Source organism: Oncorhynchus clarkii, chromosome 11, assembly GCF_045791955.1.
Source record: "Oncorhynchus clarkii lewisi isolate Uvic-CL-2024 chromosome 11, UVic_Ocla_1.0, whole genome shotgun sequence".
Classification (NCBI taxonomy): domain Eukaryota; kingdom Metazoa; phylum Chordata; class Actinopteri; order Salmoniformes; family Salmonidae; genus Oncorhynchus; species Oncorhynchus clarkii.
Window position 1 is genome coordinate 3,698,498 of NC_092157.1, and position 23,340 is coordinate 3,721,837.

Below are 23,340 nucleotides of genomic sequence, written 5' to 3' on the forward strand. Positions count from 1 at the left end.
TTGAATTTGGATTGGCTTGATGGGCACTTCTTACGGTCAAGCTGCTCCCACAACAGCTCAATAGGGTTGAGATCCGGTGACTGTGCTGGACACTTCATTATAGACAGAATACCAGCTGCCTGCTTCTTCCCTAAATAGTTCTTACATACAGTGCCTTGCGAAAGTATTTGGCCCCCTTGAACTTTGCGACCTTTTGCCACATTTCAGGCTTCAAACATAAAGATATAAAACTGTATTTTTTTGTGAAGAATCAACAACAAGTGGGACACAATCATGAAGTGGAACGACATTTATTGGATATTTCAAACTTTTTTAACAAATCAAAAACTGAAAAATTGGGTGTGCAAAATTATTCAGCCCCTTTACTTTCAGTGCAGCAAACTCTCCAGAAGTTCAGTGAGGATCTCTGAATGATCCAATGTTGACCTAAATGACTTATGATGATAAATACAATCCACCTGTGTGTAATCAAGTCTCCGTATAAATGCACCTGCACTGTGATAGTCTCAGAGGTCCGTTAAAAGCGCAGAGAGCATCATGAAGAACACGGAACACACCAGGCAGGTCCGAGATACTGTTGTGAAGAAGTTTAAAGCCGGATTTGGATACAAAAAGATTTCCCAAGCTTTAAACATCCCAAGGAGCACTTTGCAAGCGATAATATTGAAATGGAAGGAGTATCAGACCACTGCAAATCTACCAAGACCTGGCCGTCCCTCTAAACTTTCAGCTCATACAAGGAGAAGACTGATCAGAGATGCAGCCAAGAGGCCCATGATCACTCTGGATGAACTGCAGAGATCTACAGCTGAGGTGGGAGACTCTGTCCATAGGACAACAATCAGTCGTATATTGCACAAATCTGGCCTTTATGGAAGAGTGGCAAGAAGAAAGCCATTTCTTAAAGATATCCATAAAAACTGTTGTTTAAAGTTTGCCACAAGCCACCTGGGAGACACACCAAACATGTGGAAGAAGGTGCTCTGGTCAGATGAAACCAAAATTGAACTTTTTGGCAACAATGCAAAACGTTATGTTTGGCGTAAAAGCAACACAGCTGAACACACCATCCCCACTGTCAAACATGGTGGTGGCAGCATCATGGTTTGGGCCCGCTTTTCTTCAGCAGGGACAGGGAAGATGGTTAAAATTGATGGGAAGATGGATGGAGCCAAATACAGGACCATTCTGTAAGAAAACCTGATGGAGTCTGCAAAAGACCTGAGACTGGGACGGAGATTTGTCTTCCAACAAGACAATGATCCAAAACATAAAGCAAAATCTACAATGGAATGGTTCAAAAATAAACATATCCAGGTGTTAGAATGGCCAAGTCAAAGTCCAGACCTGAATCCAATCGAGAATCTGTGGAAAGAACTGAAAACTGCTGTTCACAAATGCTCTCCATCCAACCTCACTGAGCTCGAGCTGTTTTGCAAGGAGGAATGGGAAAAGATTTCAGTCTCTCGATGTGCAAAACTGATAGAGACATATCCCAAGCGACTTACAGCTGTAATCGCAGCAAAAGGTGGCGCTACAAAGTATTAACTTAAGGGGGCTGAATAATTTTGCACGCCCAATTTCTCAGTTTTTGATTTGTTAAAAAAGTTTGAAATATCCAATAAATGTCGTTCCACTTCATGATTGTGTCCCACTTGTTGTTGATTCTTCACAAAAAAAATACAGTTTTATATCTTTATGTTTGAAGCCTGAAATGTGGCAAAAGGTCGCAAAGTTCAAGGGGGCCGAATACTTTCGCAAGGCACTGTAGTTTGGAGCTGTGCTTTGGGTCATTGTCCTGTTGTAGGAGGAAATTGGCTCCAATTAAGGGCCGTCCACGGGGTTTGGCATGGCGTTGCAAAATGGAGTGATACACTTCCTTCTTCAAGATTCCTTTTACCCTGTACAAATCTCCCACATTACCACCACCAAAGCACCCCCAGACCATCACATTGCCTCCACCATGTTTGACAGATGGTTCACTCCTCCAGTATTTTTTCTGCATCTCATGAATGTTCTTCTTTGTGATCTGAACACCTCAAACTTAGATTTGTCTGTCCGTAACACTTTTCAACTTTGCCTAGAAGGCCAGCATCCCGGATACACCTCTTCACTGTTGATGTTGAGACTGGTGTTTTGCGGGTACTATTTAATGATGCTGCCAGTTGAGGACTTGTGAGCCGTCTGTTTCTCAAACTAGACACTCTAATGTACTTGTCCTCTTGCTCAGTTGTGCACCGGGGCCTCTCACTCCTCTTTCTATTCTGGTTAGAACCAGTTTGCGCTGTTCTGTGAAGGGAGTAGTACACAGCGTTGTACGAGATCTTCAGTTTCTTGGCAATTTCTCACATGGAACAGCCTTCATTTCTCAGAACAAGAATAGCCGGACGAGTTTCAGAAGAAAGGTTTTTGTTTCTGCCCATTTTGAGCCTGTAATCGAACCCACAAATGCTGATGCTCCAGATACTCAACTAGTCTAAAGGCCAGTTGTATTGCTTCTTTAAACATAACAATAGTTTTCAGCTGTACTAACATAATTGCAAAAGGGTTTTTTAATGATCAATTAGCCTTTTAAAATTATAAACTTGGATTAGCTAACACAACGTGCCATTGGAATGCAGGAGTGATGGATGCTGATAATGGGCCTCTGTACTCCTATGTAGATATTCCATATTCCATCAGCCGTTTCCAGCTACAATAGTCATTTACAACATTAACAATGTCCACACTGTATTTCTGATCAATTTTATGTTATTTTAATGGACAAAATTGTTTATTTTCTTTCAAAAACTGACCCCAAACTTTGAACAGTGGTGTAATTGTCATTGTGTGTTTGTCCCTGTGTCTTCCAGGTGCTGTACAGCGATGGTCAGAATGGTAGAGAGTTCATGACCTACCTGACACTCTCACCTGTACAGATGACTTTCCACGGCATCGGGAGCTCCATCGAAGCCAGCCACGACCAGGTAGGATAACTAACCAACTACACCTGGGGAGGGAGGAGGGAGGAGGGAGGAGGGGAGGGAGGGATTAGGGGAATATGGCGTCTTGGTTGGGTTTTTGTGGCATCTTGGTTGGGTTTTGGTGGGGTCTTGGTTGGGTTTTGGTGGCGTCTTGGTTGGGTTTTGGTGGCGTCTTGGTTGGGTTTTGGTGGCGTCTTGGTTGGGTTTTGGTGGCGTCTTGGTTGGGTTTTGGTGGCGTCTTGGTTGGGTTTTGGTGGCGTCTTGGTGAGGTTTTGGTGGCGTCTTGGTTGGGTTTTGGTGGCGTCTTGGTTGGGTTTTGGTGGCGTCTTGGTTGGGTTTTGGTGGCGTCTTGGTTGGGTTTTGGTGGCGTCTTGGTTGGGTTTTGGTGGCGTCTTGGTTGGGTTTTGGTGGCGTCTTGGTGAGGTTTTGGTTGGGTTTTGGTTCTACGTTGTGTTTGGGTTTTATTGTGGTAATGTTTTGGGGTTTTGTCTGTCTCACTGTCTCATTAACAGTGACTGGCCCTTGGCTCCAAACCAAAGGGTTTTGTCTGTCTCACTGTCTCAACAGTGACTGGCCCTTGGCTCCAAACCAAAGGGTTTTGTCTGTCTCACTGTCTCAACAGTGACTGGCCCTTGGCTCCAAACCAAAGGGTTTTGTCTGTCTCACTGTCTCAACAGTGACTGGCCCTTGGCTCCAAACCAGAGGGTTTTGTCTGTCTCACTGTCTCATTAACAGTGACTGGCCCTTGGCTCCAAACCAAAGGGTTTTGTCTGTCTCACTGTCTCATTAACAGTGACTGGCCCTTGGCTCCAAACCAAAGGGTTTTGTCTGTCTCACTGTCTCAACAGTGACTGGCCCTTGGCTCCGGACCAGAGGGTTTTGTCTGTCTCAGTTCGTCATTAATGACCTGAAGTCTGATACACACACAAGCCGACACACACACACACACACTGATACACACACACACTGATACACAACACTGATACACACACACACACACACACACACACACTGATACACACACACACACACTGATACACACACACACACACTGATACACACACACACACTGATACACACACACACACTGATACACACACACACTGATACACACACACACACACACACACACACACGCTGATACACACACACACACTGATAGACTCACAGGCCGACATACAAATCAAATCAAATCAAATTTTATTTGTCACATACACATGGTTAGCAGATGTTAATGCGAGTGTAGCGAAATGCTTGTGCTTCTAGTTCCGACAATGCAGTAATAACAAGTAATCTAACTAACAATTCCAAAACTACTGTCTTGTACACAGTGTAAGGGGATAAAGAATATGTACATAAGGATATATGAATGAGTGATAGTACAGAGCAGCATAGGCAAGATACAGTAGATGGTATCGAGTACAGTATGTACAAATGAGATGAGTATGTAAACAAAGTGGCATAGTTTAAAGTGGCTAGTGATACATGTATTACATAAGGATACAGTCGATGATATAGAGTACAGTATATACGTATGCCTATGAGATGAATAATGTAGGGTAAGTAACATTATATAAGGTAGCATTGTTTAAAGTGGCTAGTGATATATTTACATCATTTCCCATCAATTCCCATTATTAAAGTGGCTGGAGTTGAGTCAGTGTCAGTGTGTTGGCAGCAGCCACTCAGTGTTAGTGGTGGCTGTTTAACAGTCTGATGGCCTTGAGATAGAAGCTGTTTTTCAGTCTCTCGGTCCCAGCTTTGATGCACCTGTACTGACCTCGCCTTCTGGATGATAGCGGGGTGAACAGGCAGTGGCTCGGGTGGTTGATGTCCTTGATGATCTTTATGGCCTTCCTGTGACATCGGGTGGTGTAGGTGTCCTGGAGGGCAGGTAGTTTGCCCCCGGTGATGCGTTGTGCAGACCTCACTACCCTCTGGAGAGCCTTACGGTTGAGGGCGGTGCAGTTGCCATACCAGGCGGTGATACAGCCCGCCAGGATGCTCTCGATTGTGCATCTGTAGAAGTTTGTGAGTGCTTTTGGTGACAAGCCGAATTTCTTCAGCCTCCTGAGGTTGAAGAGGCGCTGCTGCGCCTTCTTCACGATGCTGTCTGTGTGAGTGGACCAATTCAGTTTGTCTGTGATGTGTATGCCGAGGAACTTAAAACTTGCTACCCTCTCCACTACTGTTCCATCGATGTGGATACACACACACACTTTGTTTCTTTCTCTCTGTTTTTCCTTCCAAATAATGATCTCTGAATGTCAGGATGCCCTTATTTAGTGTGTGTGTGTCCAGCCAGCTCTCTATATTCGCGAAGTGTGTGGAACAGCCAGTCAGGTGGGGTTGTATTCAGGAGGTGTCTCTTTATCCTGCTCCTCCCAAGCAGAAAACCTGTTGCTTATGTTATCAAATCTAAACATAGGACAGACTTTTTTCCCAGATCCTTGAAAGCCTCTCCTCTCCTTAATTAAGCCTTTCTGACTGACTTGGGGCTAATTCCTCTCCTCTCCTCTCCTCTCCTCTCCTCTCCTCTCCTCTCCTCTCCTCTCCTCTCCTCTCCTCTCCTCTTCTCCTCTCCTCTCCTCTCCTCTCCTCTCCTCTCCTCTCCTCTCCTCTCCTCTCCTCTCCTCTCCTCTCTTCTCTTCTCCTCTCCTCTCCTCTCCTCTCCTCTCCTCTCCTCTCCTCTTCTCTTCTCTTCTCTTCTCTACTCTACTCTACTCTACTCTTCCTCTACTCTACTCTACTCTACTCTACTCTACTCTACTCTACTCTACTCTACTCTACTCTACTCTACTCTACTCTACTCTACTCCACTCCACTCCACTCCACTCCACTCCACTCCACTCCACTCCACTCCTCTCCTCTCCTCTCCTCTCCTCTCCTCATCTCTTCTCCTCTCCTTCCCTCTCCTCTCCATGATAATTCGCTATGGTGCTAATTTTGTTGCCATGCTGGTAATAGATGCCCAATGAGTTGTTTTTGTGTTTTAGTGCCCCCTTGTGTACTATGTCGGTAATACCATAAATCCTGGGATGGCGATATGAACGATATGTCGGTATGAAAATCTGGATGCCTCCCAAGCCTACAGTAAACCTCCAAAATAGTAATTCATAAACTTTTTTAAATTCTATATGTACTAGGAAGCAAAATATTTATTTCTTGGGTTTCAAGAATGTGACTAATCAAAGTGCCAATGAAACAAATAACTAACTGAACTGATTGAACGTTAAGGGGATATTGGTGAACAGATGCTGTGGTCAAGGCTATGTCGCCGCTAATGAAATCACTAGCGCTTACTCAGGTATTCTACTCAGGTAGTTCTTTGAGTTTTAGTTTAGAAAAACGATCTCTCCGCAGAAGTGACAGCGACAGTAAATGTTTATTTTTTTTAAAACAGCTTGATTTGCCCGTAGAAACGTCAGGGAAACTGGCCTGAAGGGAGAAGTGTTTCAAATGCAGTAGTTCTGCGACATCTTTGATTGATTCGTTCTTCTTAATTCCCGGCCTCAACACGTTAAGGAAAGAGATTAATTGTATTTGCAGATAACAAACAAATGATCATCTTTAGCAGTTCTTTAGTGGTTCTTTAGTGGTTCTTTAACAGTTCTTTAGTGGTTCTTTAGCAGTTCTTTAGCGGTTCTTTAACGGTTCTTTAACAGTTCTTTAGCGGTTCTTTAGCGGTTCTTTAGCGGTTCTTTAACAGTTCATTAGCGGTTCTTTAGCGGTTCTTTAGCAGTTCTTTAACGGTTCTTTAACAGTTCTTTAGCGGTTCTTTAGCGGTTCTTTAGCAGTTCTTTAACAGTTCTTTAGCGGTTCTTTAGCGGTTCTTTAGCGGTTCTTTAGCAGTTCTTTAGCGGTTCTTTAGCGGTTCTTTAGCGGTTCTTTAGCGGTTCTTTAGCGGTTCTTTAACAATTCTTTAGCGGTTCTTTAACAATTCTTTAGCGGTTCTTTAGCGGTTCTTTAACAGTTCTTTAGCGGTTCTTTAGCGGTTCTTTAACAGTTCTTTAGCGATTCTTTAGCGGTTCTTTAGCGGTTCTTTAGCAGTTCTTTAGCGGTTCTTTAGCGGTTCTTTAGCAGTTCTTTAGCGGTTCTTTAGCGGTTCTTTAGCGGTTCTTTAGCAGTTCTTTAGCGGTTCTTTAGCGGTTCTTTAACAGTTCTTTAGCGGTTCTTTAGCGGTTCTTTAACAATTCTTTAGCGGTTCTTTAGCGGTTCTTTAACAATTCTTTAGCGGTTCTTTAGCGGTTCTTTAGTGGTTCTTTAACAGTTCTTTAGCGGTTCTTTAGCGGTTCTTTAACAGTTCTTTAGCGGTTCTTTAACAATTCTTTAGGGTTCAAACAAAAACATTAAACGGTTTGTGATTTCGTTCATACTGGCGAACCGGCGTTTTGAGTTGTGTGGTTGCAATATCAACAGTCCCTTATCTCTGGTATATATCTTGGCATGCATTATTCAAGGATACATTTCAATCGTGTGCAGCACAACAGACATATAATGCACAATGTCTCAGGAAAGACTGTCCGGGTTGGCAATACCCAGTACCTACAGGCTGTGGTGGACCCATTCTACATACTGTAGTTACTATAGTAGTTACTACAGTCCTCTGTATACTGTAGTTACTATAGGCCTCTATATACTGTAGTTGCTATAGTAGTTACTATAGGCCTCTATATACTGTAGTTGCTACAGTCCTCTATATACTGTAGTTACTATAGTCCTCTATATACTGTAGTTACTATAGTAGTTACTATAGGCCTCTATATACTGTAGTTGCTATAGTAGTTACTATAGGCCTCTATATGCTGTAGTTGCTATAGTAGTTACTATAGGCCTCTATATACTGTAGTTGCTACAGTCCTCTATATACTGTAGTTACTATAGGCCTCTATATACTGTAGTTACTATAGTAGTTACTATAGGCCTCTATATACTGTAGTTGCTATAGTAGTTACTATAGGCCTCTATATACTGTAGTTGCTACAGTCCTCTATATACTGTAGTTACTATAGGCCTCTATGTACTGTAGTTACTATAGTAGTTACTATAGGCCTCTATATACTGTAGTTGCTACAGTCCTCTATATACTGTAGTTACTATAGGCCTCTATATACTGTAGTTACTATAGTAGTTACTATAGGCCTCTATATACTGTAGTTGCTATAGTAGTTACTATAGGCCTCTATATACTGTAGTTGCTACAGTCCTCTATATACTGTAGTTACTATAGGCCTCTATATACTGTAGTTACTATAGTAGTTACTATAGGCCTCTATATACTGTAGTTGCTATAGTAGTTACTATAGGCCTCTATATACTGTAGTTGCTATAGTAGTTACTATAGGCCTCTATATACTGTAGTTGCTACAGTCCTCTATATACTGTAGTTACTATAGTCCTCTATATACTGTAGTTACTATAGTAGTTACTATAGGCCTCTATATACTGTAGTTGCTATAGTAGTTACTATAGGCCTCTATATACTGTAGTTACTATAGTAACTAGTAACTATATACTGTAGTTACTATAGTAGTTACTATAGGTCTCTATATACTGGAGGTCGACCGATTAATTAGGGCCGATTTCAAGTTTTCATAAGAATCGGAAATCTGTATTTTTGGGCGCAGATTTGCCTATTTTTTTATTTTTTACACCTTTATTTAATCTTTATTTTAACTAGGAAAGTCAGTTAAGAACACATTCTTATTTTCAATGACGGCCTGGGAACAGTGGGTTACCTGCCTCGTTCAGGGGCAGAACGACAGATTTTCACCTTGTCAGCTCGGGGTATCCAATCTTGCAAGTTTACAGTTAATTAGTCCGACGCAATAACTACCTGCCTCTCTCTCGTTGCACTCCACAAGGAGACTGTTACGCGAATGCAGTAAGCCAAGGTAAGTTGCTAGCTAGCATTAAACTTATCTTGTAAAAAACAATCAATCATAATCACTAGTTAACTACACATGGTTGATGATATTACTAGATATTATCTAGATATTATCTAGCGTGTCCTAATCTGACTGAGCATACAAGTATCTAAGTATCTGACTGAGCGATGGTAGGCAGAAGCAGGCGCGTAAACATTAATTCAAACAGCACTTTAGTGCGTTTTGCCAGCAGCTCTTCGTTGTGCGTCAAGCATTGCGCTGCTTATGACTTCAAGCCTATCAACTCCCGAGATGAGGCTGGTGTAACCAAAGTGAAATGGCTAGCTAGTTAGCACACGCTAATAGCGTTTCAAACGTCACTCGCTCTGAGCCTTGGGGTGGTTGTTTCCTTTGCTCTGCATGGGTAACACTGCTTCGATGGTGGCTGTTGTCGTTGTGTTCCTGGTTCGAGCCCAGGGAGGAGCGAGGAGAGGGACGGAAGCTATACTGTTACACTGGCAATACTAAAGTGCCTATAAGAACATCCAATAGTCAAAGGTTAATGAAATACAAATGGTATAGAGAGAAATAGTCCTATAATTCCTATAATAACTACAACCTAAAACTTCTTACCTGGGAATATTGAAGACTCATGTTAAAAGGAACCACCAGCTTTCATATGTTCTCATGTTCTGAGCAAGGAACTGAAACGTTCTGACATGGCACATATTGCACTTTTACTTTCTTCTCCAACACTTAGTTTTTGCATGATTTAAACCAAATTGAACATGTTTCATTATTTATTTGAGGCTAAATAGATTTTATTGATGTATTATATTAAGTTAAAATAAAAGTGTTCATTCAGTATTGTTGTTATTTTCATTATTACAAATAAATGTATTTTAAAAATCTAAATATATATATTTATTTATTTATTTATTTTTTATTTTTTTCGGTATGGGCTATGCACTTTCACTTTGTACAGGACCTATAGGATATATAGGACGGCTTTATGTATCACAGTTGGTTGCTGATTAGTATGCTGTTGTTTGAATGCCCGTCTTTAATGACTGGCCAAGCCATTAGGTTGTTTTTGCCACCAGCCAACAGTCTGACAGCCTTGTGACACCGTGTAGAGCGTCGTGAAATGCTCTGTTTAACCACCGAATAGGCCTAACAATAAACATGTATTAAATTAGCTAAAGCAAAGCTATACACCCTGGAACTACAGAAAGCCTATAATCGATTTGATAGGCAGCTACATAGACAAGTCACAACTTCAGCTCCATGGACAGCGATCGGGACTTTTTTTTGGGGGGGGGGGGGGTGAACTCCAACCTTGGGTCGAGCGAGAACAAACTGTGTTACGCCGGTGACAGCTACGCTACACAGCTAGCTAGCCTAGCGAAGCCTGCCAGGACGGCTGTTGTTGCCAAGAGCAGTGGGCCGTGACCAACTGTTAGGACAGAGGCTTCTCTCCAGGGTTTGTCCTCTGGTCACCCACGAAAACCCCGGGACCCGACCCTCAAAGAAACACCCCAACAATGAGAGGACAATAAGGGGACCCCGTCGTCCCCACGTCCCCTGCAAAGCAGCATTTAACATACACAGTGGGGCTTTGCGTGTGTTTGGTAAACGACGTCACAGTAAAGGAGGTTTAACATGACAATGCATGCTGGGAAAGTGACATCAAGCGGGATGTTTTGCGTCACTACGAGATGAGAGAGGAGAAGAGAGGGATAGTTATCACTGTTCGCAGTGCTATTGAAACAAGCACACACACCATCTATGTCTGTGTTACACCTCTGAACAACACACACACACACACACACACACTATAAGAAACATTCATGTGTTTAAAATCCCAAATTGTTTGCTTAGTCAACTTACACACATCTCTGACACACACACTTACCCCACCAGACATGCCATCAAGGGTCTTTTCATAGTCCCCAAATCCAGAACAAATTCAAGAAAGCGTACAACATTATATATATTTATTATTATTATGATTATTGTATGGAATTTCCTTCCATCTCATGTTGCTCAAATGAACAGCAAACCTGGTTTCAAAAAAAAAAGCAATACCTCAGGGTGAATTTTAGCAAATTTATACAACTTAAAAACTGAAATCTGTCAGGTTGGATGGGGAGCGTTGCTGCACAGCTATTTTCAGGTCTCTCCAAAGATGTTTGATCGGGTTCAAGTTCGGACTCTGGCTGGGCCACTCAAGGACATTCAGAGACTTGTCCCGAAGCCGCTCCTGCGTTGTCTTGGCTGTGTGCTTAGGGTCGTTGTCCTGATGGAAGGGGAACCTTTGCCCCAGTCTGAGGTCCTGAGCGCTCTGGAGCAGGTTTTCATTAAGATCTCTCTGTACTTTGCTCCGTTCATCTTTGCCTCGATCCTGACTAGTCTCCCAGTCCCTGCTGCTGAAAATCATCCCCACAGCATGATGCTGCCACCACCATGCTTCACCTTAGGGATGGTGCCAGGTTTCCTCCAGAAGTGACGCTTGGCATTCAGGCCAAAGAGTTCCATCTTGGTTTCATCAGACCAGAGAATCTTGTTTCTCATGGTCTGAGAGTCCTTTAGGTGCCATTTGGCAAACGCTAAGTGGGCTGTCATGAGCCTTTTACGGCCTTGTCTGTCCACTCTACCATAAAGGCCTGATTGGTGGAGATGGTTGTCCTTCTGGAAGGTTCTCCCATCTCCACAGAGGAACTCTGGAGGTCTGTCAGAGTGACCATTGGGCTCTTGGTCACCTCCCTGACCAAGGCCCTTCTCCTCCGATTGCTCAGTTTGGCCGGGCGGCCAGCTCTAGGAAGAGTCTTGGTGGTTCCAAACTTCTTCCATTTAAGAATGATGGAGGCCACTGTGTTCTTGGGGACTTTCAATGCTGCATTTTTTGGTACCTTTTCCCAGATCTGTGCCTCGACACAATCCTGTCTACTCTACGGACAATTCCTTTGACCTGATGGCTTGGTTTTATCTCTGACATGCACTGTCAACTGTGGGACCTTATATAGACAGGTATGTGCCTTTCCAAATCATGTCCAATCAATTGAATTTACCACAGGTGGACTCCAATCAAGTTGTAGAAACATCTTAATGATGATCGATGGAAACAGGATGCACCTGAGCTCAATTTAGAGTCTCATAGCAAAGAGAGAGAGAGGGGAAAGAGAGAGGGGGGAAAGAGAGAGAGAGAGAGGGGAAAGAGAGAGAGAGAGAGAGGGGGGAAAGAAAGAGGGGAAAGAGAGAGGGGGGAAAGAGAGAGAGAGAGCGAGAGAGAGGGGAAAGAGAGAGAGAGGGGAAAGAGCAATAATGAGATCTTGTCTGTGTAATTAGACAGAGCTGTAAATGTGGTGAGTGGGAATGAATGAATGGTACATCTCTAAGTTGGGACTGATAACTGTTTCCTGGAGCTTGTCAAACACAGAGGCACACACACACACACACACACACACACACAGACACACTTTCTCATACATAGAGTTATGTCAGGGCACCACCCATAGGGGATTTCCTTCTGCTCATGATGAGTGAAATGAAGGGTTCTGTTCCGTGATGTGGTTGGGATGGTAGCGAGAGAGAGAGAGAGAGAGAGCTGGGTGCCACCTCTGGCCTTTGTATGTCATCTCTCTAGTCTGTGCCAGGGAGGGAGGGAGGGGGGAGGGAGGGAGGGAGGGAGGGAGAGAGAGAGAGAGAGAGAGAGATAGAGAGAGAGGAGGAGAGAGAGAGGGAGAGAGAGAGAGGAGGAGAGAGAGGGAGAGAGAGAGGGAGGGAGGGAGGGAGAGAGAGAGAGAGAGAGAGAGGGAGGGAGAGAGAGAGATGGGGTCTTATCCCATCTTACACACACAGACATCACACACACATACAATACTGACACCACACACCACAGACACATACACACATCACAGACAGACACACACAGACACCACATACACACAGACACACATACACACAGACACCACAGACACACACAGACTATCGGGGAGGGACAGGATGTTTTGCTGTTTTTCCATTAATCACCTGATTTCCTGTCTGCTTGGTAAAGTGGATTCTGGGACACTTGTTTGGCAGAGTGGATTCTGGGACACTTGTTAGGCAGAGTGGATTCTAAGACACTTGTTAGGCAGAGTGGATTCTGGGACACTTGTTAGGCAGAGTGGATTCTGGGACACTTGTTAGGCTGAGTGGATTCTGTTTGTTCTGCAGAGCTGAAGTAACAGAAATGTCAGCGTCGGGCAGCACTAGCCTATCAGAGCCCTCGGCCCACAGCAGTAGCCTATCAGAGCCCTCAGTCCGTTGAGCTGTGTGTGAGGTGTCGCTCCAGGAACATGGGCCGAGGACAATCGAAGGCGACAAGGTGACTGTTGTCTGCTGCCCGCAGGACTGTGTGTGTGCGTGTGTGTGTGTGCGTGTGTGTGTGTTCCTGCTTTTGTGCAGTGCTCAGCTGTGTCACGCTGGTCCCACGGGGCATCGTAACCTCACGTCTGTAGGAGGGCTATTAACACATGATGCTCACCAAAACTACACAGAACATAAATATTAAACACAACGTGTAAAGTGTTGGAGCCATGTTTTCATGAGCTAAAATAAAAGATCCCCAGAAATGTTCCACATGCACAAAAAGCTTATTTCTCTAAAAATGGTGTGCACAAATGTGTTGACTAACATCCCTGTTAGTGAGCATTTTTCCTTTGCCAAAATAATCCATCCACCTGACAGGTGTGGCATATCAAGAAGCTGATTAGACAGCATGATCATTACACAGGTGCACCTTGTGCTGTGGACAAGCCTGCAACCTTTACCTTATACAAGTCTCTCTCTCCATCTCCCTCTCTCTTTCTCTCTCTCCCCCGTCTCTCTCTCCCTCTCCCCATCACACCCCCCATCCCTCCCTCCTTCCCTGCCTCCTTCCCTGCCCCCTTCCTCCCTCCTTCCCTCCCTCCTTCCCTCCCTCCTTCCCTGCCTCCATCCCTCCCTCCTTCCCTGCCTCCATCCCTCCCTCCTTCCCTCCCTCCTTCTCTGCCTCCTTCCCTCCCTCCCTCCTTCCCTCCCTCCTTCCCTGCCTCCCTCCCTCCTTCCCTGCCTCCTTCCCTCCCTCCCTGCCTCCTTCCCTCCCTCCTTCCCTGCCTCCTTCCCTCCCTCCCTCCCTCCTTCCCTCCCTCCTTCCCTCCCTCCTTCCCTGCCTCCTTCCCTCCCTCCTTCCCTGCCTCCTTCCCTCCCTCCCTCCTTCCTTCCCTCCCTCCTTCCCTCCCTCCCTCCTTCCCTCCCGCCGCTCACCACCTAAAACAGCATTTGGTTATTTGGTTAGGTTCACACACTCTCTCTGTCTCTCTCTCTCTCTCTCACACACACACACACACACACACACACACACACACACACACACACACACACACACACACACACACACACACACACACACTTTCACACCATTAAGTTACACAAGGCTTCCCCACAGAACCAAAACATCTTGCAGTTCCGCCACAATTAATTGGCCGTCTGACCTTGCCCCTGGTGAGCGCTCGTTTGCTGCCAGAGAGAAGAGGGGGGGGAGAGAACCCATTTCCACGTCACACAATACATTCCTTCCTCTCCTGACGGCTAAAGCCCTTTCATATTGACAGACAGGGTGGGGTGAGATGGATTGTGGGCCGTTGGAGGGAGACACCTGTTGAGAGACTGGCAGGCAGGAGTGGGGGGGGGGGGGGCTGTTGGTCAGTGGTATGTATGGATGGCAGGGGCTGATTCATGGAGCACTGGTGGGGTCATCTTTAGAGGAACCTCTTATAGTGCCTTAGGGGGGATGGTGGGGTACGGGGGAGGTTTTGTGAAGCGTAGAGTCCTTTCTGTTTTAAAGTATCTGCGAGGCAGCACGTTCCCCTCAGGGGCTCTACTGAGGCCCTAGGGGGCCCACACAACCTTACCCAATCAGCTGTTGGGGACCGTCTGTCTTGTCTGGCAGTTGGTTCGTCTTTCTGTTCTGTTGATCTGTCTGTCGGTTGGTTGGAAAGGTCTTTCTGTTCTGTTGATCTGTCTGCCTGTTTCTCTCTGTGTGTCTGTCTGTCTCTCTGTCTGTCTGTCTCTGTCTGTCTTTGTGTCGCTGAGAGTTGTGTAACCTAACTAACCCCCTCCCCCCAAACATTTTCTTATATAATATATTTGTAAAAATGAATTACGGTATTGAAAATCATACCATCTGTATATCACAATACCCCGGTATACGGTATGTAACCGGCCAAGACTAGTGGTTGAAAAATGACAATTAAAGCATTGATCAAATGTGGTTCTGAGATCAATCCTTTTTGCAGTGTAGTACAGATTATTCAATGGGTTGATGTAGGCTGAGCATTAGTGGTTGAGAGACCTTCTCTCCCATGCCTTCTACAAATGGGTGTGATGTTTTTAAACACTTTACATTTCCAAGTACATCACGAGGTGAGAGACCTTCTCTCCCATGCCTTCTACAAATGGGTGTGATGTTTTTAAAACACTTTACATTTCCAAGTACATCACGAGGTGAGAGACCTTCTCTCCCATGCCTTCTACAAATGGGTGTGATGTTTTTAAACACTTTACATTTCCAAGTACATCACGAGGTGAGAGACCTTCTCTCCCATGCCTTCTACAAATGGGTGTGATGTTTTTAAAACACTTTACATTTCAGAGACCTTAGTCGGAAAGAATTTGTTTTGCTTCCGTTTCTCAACTAGCCTTCACTACAAACAACCATCTCAGAGCCCCCTGACACAACTACCTTCACCGATCAGCCTCCCTTCACCGATCAGTCTCCCTTCACCAATCATCCTCCCTTCACCTATCAGTCTCCCTTCACCGATCAGCCTCCCTTCACCAATCATCCTCCCTTCACCTATCAGTCTCCCTTCACCTATCAGTCTCCCTTCACCTATCAGCCTCCCTTCACCTATCAGCCTCCCTTCACCTCCCTTCACCTATCAGCCTCCCTTCACCAATCATCCTCCCTTCACCTATCAGTCTCCCTTCACCGATCAGCCTCCCTTCACCGATCAGCCTCCCTTCCCCTATCAGCCTCCCTTCCCCTATCAGCCTCCCTTCACCAATCAGCCTCCCTTCACCTATCAGCCTCCCTTCACCTATCAGCCTCCCTTCCCCTATCAGCATCCCTTCCCCTATCAGCATCCCTTCCCCTATCAGCATCCCTTCCCCTATCAGCCTCCCTTCCCCTATCAGCCTCCCTTCCCCTATCAGCCTCCCTTCCCCTATCAGCCTCCCTTCACTGATCAGCCTCCCTTCACCGATCAGCCTCCCTTCACCTATCAGCCTCCCTTCACCTATCAGCCTCCCTTCCCCTATCAGCCTCCCTTCCCCTATCAGCCTCCCTTCCCCTATCAGCCTCCCTTCCCCTATCAGCCTCCCTTCACCTATCAGCCTCCCTTCACTGATCAGCCTCCCTTCACCTATCAGCCTCCCTTCACCTATCAGCCTCCCTTCACTGATCAGCCTCCCTTCACCTATCATCCTCCCTTCACCTATCAGCCTCCCTTCACCTATCAGCCTCCCTTCACCTATCAGCCTCCCTTCACCTATCAGCCTCCCTTCACCTATCAGCCTCCCTTCACCTATCAGCCTCCCTTCACTGATCAGCCTCCCTTCACCTATCAGCCTCCCTTCACTGATCAGCCTCCCTTCACTGATCAGCCTCCCTTCACCTATCAGCCTCCCTTCACCGATTAGCCTCCCTTCACTGATCAGCCTCCCTTCACTGATCAGCCTCCCTTCACCTATCAGCCTCCCTTCACCTATCAGCCTCCCTTCACCTATCAGCCTCCCTTCACCTATCAGCCTCCCTTCACCTATCAGCCTCCCTTCACCAATCAGCCTCCCTTCACCTATCAGCCTCCCTTCACCAATCTGCCTCCCTTCACCCATCAGTTTCCCTGCACCCCTCATCCTCACACCTCTCACCCCTCAGTCTCCCAGCACCCATCAGTCTCCCAGCACACCTCACCCCCACACCCATTTCTGGAGTGTCCTCTTGAAGGGAGAGGAGCAGATAGTAGGAGAAGATTAGTGAGAGACGTGTCTTTTAAGTGTTAGCTTGACATGGGGTTAAACACACACACAGACCGACCAGAGCACAAGCCAGTATCCCTTCTCAGTCTTCGTCATCCCGACACATTCGCAAATAGTCACATCCCACCACCGGAGAAAGAAACGATGTAGTTACTCTGTTTGTTCCACACAAAAATCTAACTATAAAACGTCTCCTGATTTGCAGGCCTTAAGTGTTTAGTGCAGTTACGTAATAGCCCACATAAACCCATCAGTTCTGCCTTAATGCTCTGTGACAAAGACCTGGATTTGTGTCATGTTTCATATGAGGTCTATGACTTCCAGGTTTGGTCCCAAATGGCACCCAATTCCCTTTATAGTACACTGATTTGGACTAGGGCCAACTGGGGAATAGGGTGCCAGGTCCCATTGGGTCCTGCTCAAAAGTAGTGCACTATAAAGGGCATAGGGTGGCATTTGGGACACATCCACAGTCTGAACTTTGTTGTTGTTGTTGTCTGAAGTGTTTTAAACAGACCTCCGTTCCTCGGTGAATTCACGCGTATTGAGCTCTGCCTCATGTCACGCTCTCTCCTAGTCGGCTGTCAGGACCCAGGCAGGAAGTGACTGTTTCTATGGGAGCCATATACGAATGTACAGGTAACTGCCAAAATGAAGGAAACACCCGCATTAATGTGGGATACAAAGTATATTGAAGGCAGATGCTTCCACACAGGTGAGGTTCCTGAGTTAATTAAGCATCCCATGAAAGCTACAGATGTCAGGACACTGTAGGCTAGTGGTTCTCCTAGTGAAAGCTACAGATGTCAGGGACACTGTAGGCTAGTGGTTCTCCTAGTGAAAGCTACAGATGTCAGGACACTGTAGGCTAGTGGTTCTCCTAGTGAAAGCTACAGATGTCAGGACACTGTAGGCTAGTGGTTCTCCTAGTGAAAGCTACAGATGTCAGGACACTGTAGGCTAGTGGTTCTCCTAGTGAAAGCTACAGATGTCAGGGACACTGTAGGCTAGTGGTTCTCCTAGTGAAAGCTACAGATGTCAGGACACTGTAGGCTAGTGGTTCTCCTAGTGAAAGCTACAGATGTCAGGACACTGTAGGCTAGTGGTTCTCCTAGTGAAAGCTACAGATGTCAGGGACACTGTTGTCTAGTGATTCTGCTGAAGTTTTACAGTGTTGCTGTAGCCCTGAATGACCTCGCCTGATTCACCTAGTCAAGGGCTTGATGATTAGTTGACAAATCAAATGTTATTGGTCACATACACATATTTATCAGATGTTATTGCGGGTGTGTTGTGTTTCTAGCTCCAACGGTGCAGTAATATCTAACAATTTACAACAATACACACACATCTAAAAGTGGAAGAATGGAATTTTAGAAATATATAAATATTAGATTGAACAATGTCGGAGTGTCATTGACTAAAAATACAGTAGAATATAATAAGTATATACATATGAGAAGAGTAAAGCCGAATGTAAACATCATTAAAGTGACCAGTGATTCCATGTCTCTGTATATGGGGCAGCAGCCTCTCAGGTGCAGGGTTGAGTAACCGGGTGGAGGCCGGCTAGTGATGGCTGTTTAACAGTCTGATGACCTTGCGATAGAAGCTGTTTTTCAGTCTCTCGGTCCCAGCTTTGATGCACCTGTACTGACCTCGCCTTCTGGATGATAGCGTGGTGAACAGGCAGTGGCTCGGGTGGTTGATGTCCTTGATGATCTTTATGGCCTTCCTGTGACATCGGGTGGTGTAGGTGTCCTGGAGGGCAGGCAATGAGCCCCCGGTGATGCGTTGGGCAGACCTCGCCAACCTCTGGAGAGCCCTGTGGTTGCGGGTGGTGCAGTTGCCGTACCAGGCGGTGCTACAGCCCGACAGGATGCTCTCGATCTGTAAAAGTTTGTGAGGGTCTTAGGGGAGGGTCTTGTTGCTCCTTTTCCACCACACCGTCTGTCTGGGTGGACCATTTCAGATTGTCAGTGATGTGTACTCGGAGGAACTTGACGTTTTTTTCACTGTTGCTTCCTACCTTCACCACCTGGGGTCGTTCTGTCAGGAAGTCCAGGACCCAGTTGCACAGGGCGGGTGCAGACCCAGAGCCTCAAGCTTAATGATGAGCTTGGAGGGTACTATGGTGTTGAAGGCTGTGCTGTAGTCAATGAATAGCATTCTTACATAGGTATTCCTCTTGTCCAGTTGGGATAGGGCAGTGTGCAGTGTGATTGCATCACCTGTGCATCACCTGTGGACCTATTGGGGCGGTAAGCAAATTGGAGTGGGTCTAGGGTATCAGGTAGGGTGGAGGTGATATGATCCTTGACTAGTCTCTCAAAGCACTTCATGATGACAGAAGTGAGTGCTACGGGGCGATAGTCATTTAGTTCAGTTACCTTAGCTTTCTTGGGTACAGGAACAATGGAGGACACGGCTGGGGATGCAGTCTGCGCCGGAATCCTGGCAAGGGTTAACACATTTAAACGTCGTACTCACGTCGGCCACGGAGAAGGAGAGCCCACAGTCCTTGGGAGCGGGTATTGTCATTAACAGCTCAGTGTCATAGAGGAGGCGTTAGCTTCATTAACAGCTCAGTGTCATAGAGAAGGCGTTAGCTTCATTAACAGCCCAGTGCCATAGAGAAGGCGTTAGCTTCATTAACAGCCCAGTGCCATAGAGGAGGCGTTAGCTTCATCAACAGCTCAGTGTCATAGAGGAGGCGTTAGCTTCATTAACAGCTCAGTGTCATAGAGAAGGCGTTAGCTTCATTAACAGCCCAGTGCCATAGAGGAGGCGTTAGCTTCATTAACAGCTCAGTGTCATAGAGGAGGCGTTAGCTTCATTAACAGCCCAGTGTCATAGAGAAGGCGTTAGCTTCATTAACAGCTCAGTGTCATAGAGAAGGCGTTAGCTTCATTAACAGCCCAGTGCCATAGAGGAGGCGTTAGCTTCATTAACAGCCCAGTGCCATAGAGGAGGCGTTAGCTTCATTAACAGCCCAGTGTCATAGAGGAGGCGTTAGCTTCATTAACAGCCCAGTGCCATAGAGGAGGCGTTAGCTTCATTAACAGCCCAGTGTCATAGAGGAGGCGTTAGCTTCATTAACAGCTCAGTGTCATAGAGAAGGCGTTAGCTTCATTAACAGCCCAGTGTCATAGAGGAGGCGTTAGCTTCATTAACAGCTCAGTGTCATAGAGAAGGCGTTAGCTTCATTAACAGCCCAGTGTCATAGAGGAGGCGTTAGCTTCATTAACAGCTCAGTGTCATAGAGAAGGCGTTAGCTTCATTAACAGCCCAATGCCATAGAGGAGGCGTTAGCTTCATTAACAGCTCAGTGCCATAGAGAAGGTGTTAGCTTCATTAACAACCCAGTGTCAAGTTAACAGCAGGGCTGGCTGTTTTAACAGCAAAAACAGTTTTTTTTTTTATGTATTTAAAAAAAATACTGAAATATTACATTTACATAAGTATTCAGACCCTTATTCAGTACTTTTTTGAAGTTCCTTTGGCAGCGATTACATCATTGAGTCTTCTTGGGTATGACGCTACTGACAGTGTCACCTACAAAGCACCATCACACCTCCTCCTCCATGCTTCACGGTGAGAACCACACGTTACGGAGATCCTCCGTTCATTTGCTCAGCGTCTTACAAAGACAGTTGATGTTGAGATGTGTCTGTTACTTGAACTCTGTGAAGCATTTATTTGGGCTACAATTTCTATGCACACTCAATTTGGCTATTTTAGCCACACCCGTTGCTGACAGGTGTTTAAAATCGAGCACACCATAAACAAGCATTGACAGTAGAATGACCTAACTGAAGAGCTCAGTGACTTTCAACGTGGCACCGTCATAGGATGCCACCTTTCCAACAAGTCAGTTTCTGCCCTGCTAGAGCTGCCCCGGTCAACTGTAAGTGCTGTTATTGTGAAGTGGAAACGCCTAGGAGCAACAACGGCTCGGCTGCGAAGTGGTAGACCGCACAAGCTCACAGAACTAGACCGCCAAATGCTGAAGCGCGGAAACATCATCTGTTTTCAAACTGCCTCTGGAAGCAACGTCAGCGCATGAACTGGTCGTCGGGAGCTTCATGAAACGGGTTTCCATGGTCGAGCAGCTGCACACAAGCCCAAGATCACCATCTGCAATACCAAGCATCGGCTGGAGTGGTGTAAAGCTTGCAGTGGAAACACGTTCTCTGGTGTGATGGGCTGTAGGGTTAGGGTTAGGCATACAGTTAGCAGTGTGGTTAAGGTTATGCATACAGTTAGCAGTGTGGTTAAGGTTAGGGTTAGGCATACAGTTAGCAGTGTGGTTAAGGTTAGGGTTAGGCATACAGTTAGCAGTGTGGTTAAGGTTAGGGTTAGGCATATAGTTAGCAGTGTGGTTAGGGTTAGGCATATAGTTAGCAGTGTGGTTAAGGTTAGGGTTAGGCATACAGTTAGCAGTGTGGTTAAGGTTAGGGTTAGGCATACAGTTAGCAGTGTGGTTTGGGTTAGGCATACAGTTTGCAGTGTGGTTAGGGTTAGGCATATAGTTAGCAGTGTGGTTAAGGTTAGGGTTAGGCATATAGTTAGCAGTGTGGTTAGGGTTAGGCATACAGTTTGCAGTGTGGTTAAGGTTAGGGTTAGGCATATAGTTAGCAGTGTGGTTAAGGTTAGGGTTAGGCATACAGTTAGCAGTGTGGTTAAGGTTAGGCATATAGTTAGAAGTGTGGTTAAGGTTAGGGTTAGGCATATAGTTAGCAGTGTGGTTAAGGTTAGGGTTAGGCATACAGTTAGCAGTGTGGTTAAGGTTAGGGTTAGGCATATAGTTAGCAGTGTGGTTAAGGTTAGGGTTAGGCATACAGTTAGCAGTGTGGTTAAGGTTAGGCATATAGTTAGCAGTGTGGTTAAGGTTAGGGTTAGGCATATAGTTAGCAGTGTGGTTAAGGTTAGGGTTAGGCATACAGTTAGCAGTGTGGTTAAGGTTAGGGTTAGGCATACAGTTAGCAGTGTGGTTAAGGTTAGGCATATAGTTAGCAGTGTGGTTAAGGTTAGGCATATAGTTAGCAGTGTGGTTAAGGTTAGGGTTAGGCATATAGTTAGCAGTGTGGTTAAGGTTAGGGTTAGGCATACAGTTAGCAGTGTGGTTAAGGTTAGGCATATAGTTAGCAGTGTGGTTAAGGTTAGGGTTAGGCATACAGTTTGCAGTGTGGTTAGGGTTAGGCATACAGTTAGCAGTGTGGTTAAGGTTAGGGTTAGGCATACAGTTTGCAGTGTGGTTAGGGTTAGGCATACAGTTAGCAGTGTGGTTAAGGTTAGGGTTAGGCATATAGTTAGCAGTGTGGTTAAGCTTAGGGTTAGGCATATAGTTAGCAGTGTGGTTAAGGTTAGGGTTAGGCATACAGTTAGCAGTGTGGTTAGGGTTAGGCATACAGTTTGCAGTGTGGTTAAGGTTAGGGTTAGGCATACAGTTCGCATTGTGGTTAGGGTTAGGGTTAGGCATATAGTTAGCAGTGTGGTTAAGGTTAGGGTTAGGCATACAGTTAGCAGTGTGGTTAAGGTTAGGCATATAGTTAGCAGTGTGGTTAAGGTTAGGCATACAGTTTGCAGTGTGGTTAGGGTTAGGCATACAGTTAGCAGTGTGGTTAGGGTTAGGGTTAGGCATATAGTTAGCAGTGTGGTTAAGGTTAAGGTTAGGCATATAGTTAGCAGTGTGGTTAAGGTTAGGGTTAGGCATACAGTTTGCAGTGTGGTTAAGGTTAGGGTTAGGCATATAGTTAGCAGTGTGGTTAAGGTTAGGGTTAGGCATATAGTTAGCAGTGTGGTTAGGGTTAGGCATACAGTTTGCAGTGTGGTTAGGGTTAGGCATACAGTTAGCAGTGTGTTTAAGGTTAGGGTTAGGCATACAGTTAGCAGTGTGGTTAAGGTTAGGGTTAGGCATTTAGTTAGCAGTGTGGTTAGGGTTAGGCATACAGTTAGCAGTGTGGTTAAGGTTAGGGTTAGGCATATAGTTAGCAGTGTGGTTAAGGTTAGGGTTAGGCATACAGTTAGCAGTGTGGTTAAGGTTAGGGTTAGGCATACAGTTAGCAGTGTGGTTAAGGTTAGGGTTAGGCATACAGTTAGCAGTGTGGTTAAGGTTAGGGTTAGGCATACAGTTAGCAGTGTGGTTAGGGTTAGGCATACAGTTAGCAGTGTGGTTAAGGTTAAGGTTAGGCATACAGTTTGCAGTGTGGTTAGGGTTAGGCAAATAGTTAGCAGTGTGGTTAAGGTTAAGGTTAGGCATTTAGTTAGCAGTGTGGTTAGGGTTAGGCATACAGTTAGCAGTGTGGTTAAGGTTAGGGTTAGGCATATAGTTAGCAGTGTGGTTAAGGTTAGGGTTAGGCATACAGTTAGCAGTGTGGTTAAGGTTAGGGTTAGGCATATAGTTAGCAGTGTGGTTAAGGTTAGGGTTAGGCATACAGTTAGCA

The 23,340-nt window shown here is 45.5% G+C and overlaps 1 protein-coding gene across 2 annotated transcripts in view; it reads left to right on the forward strand.

Moving 5' to 3' along the window:
• The window catches only part of LOC139420128 (staufen double-stranded RNA binding protein 2), a 349,406-nt gene that overhangs the window by 242,220 nt on the left and 83,846 nt on the right, over positions 1–23,340 (forward strand). For both annotated transcript variants that reach the window (XM_071169872.1, XM_071169871.1), the window contains exon 14: positions 2,853–2,966. In XM_071169872.1, coding sequence (XP_071025973.1) covers positions 2,853–2,966 — 114 coding nt within the window. The remainder of the gene's footprint in view (positions 1–2,852; positions 2,967–23,340) is intronic.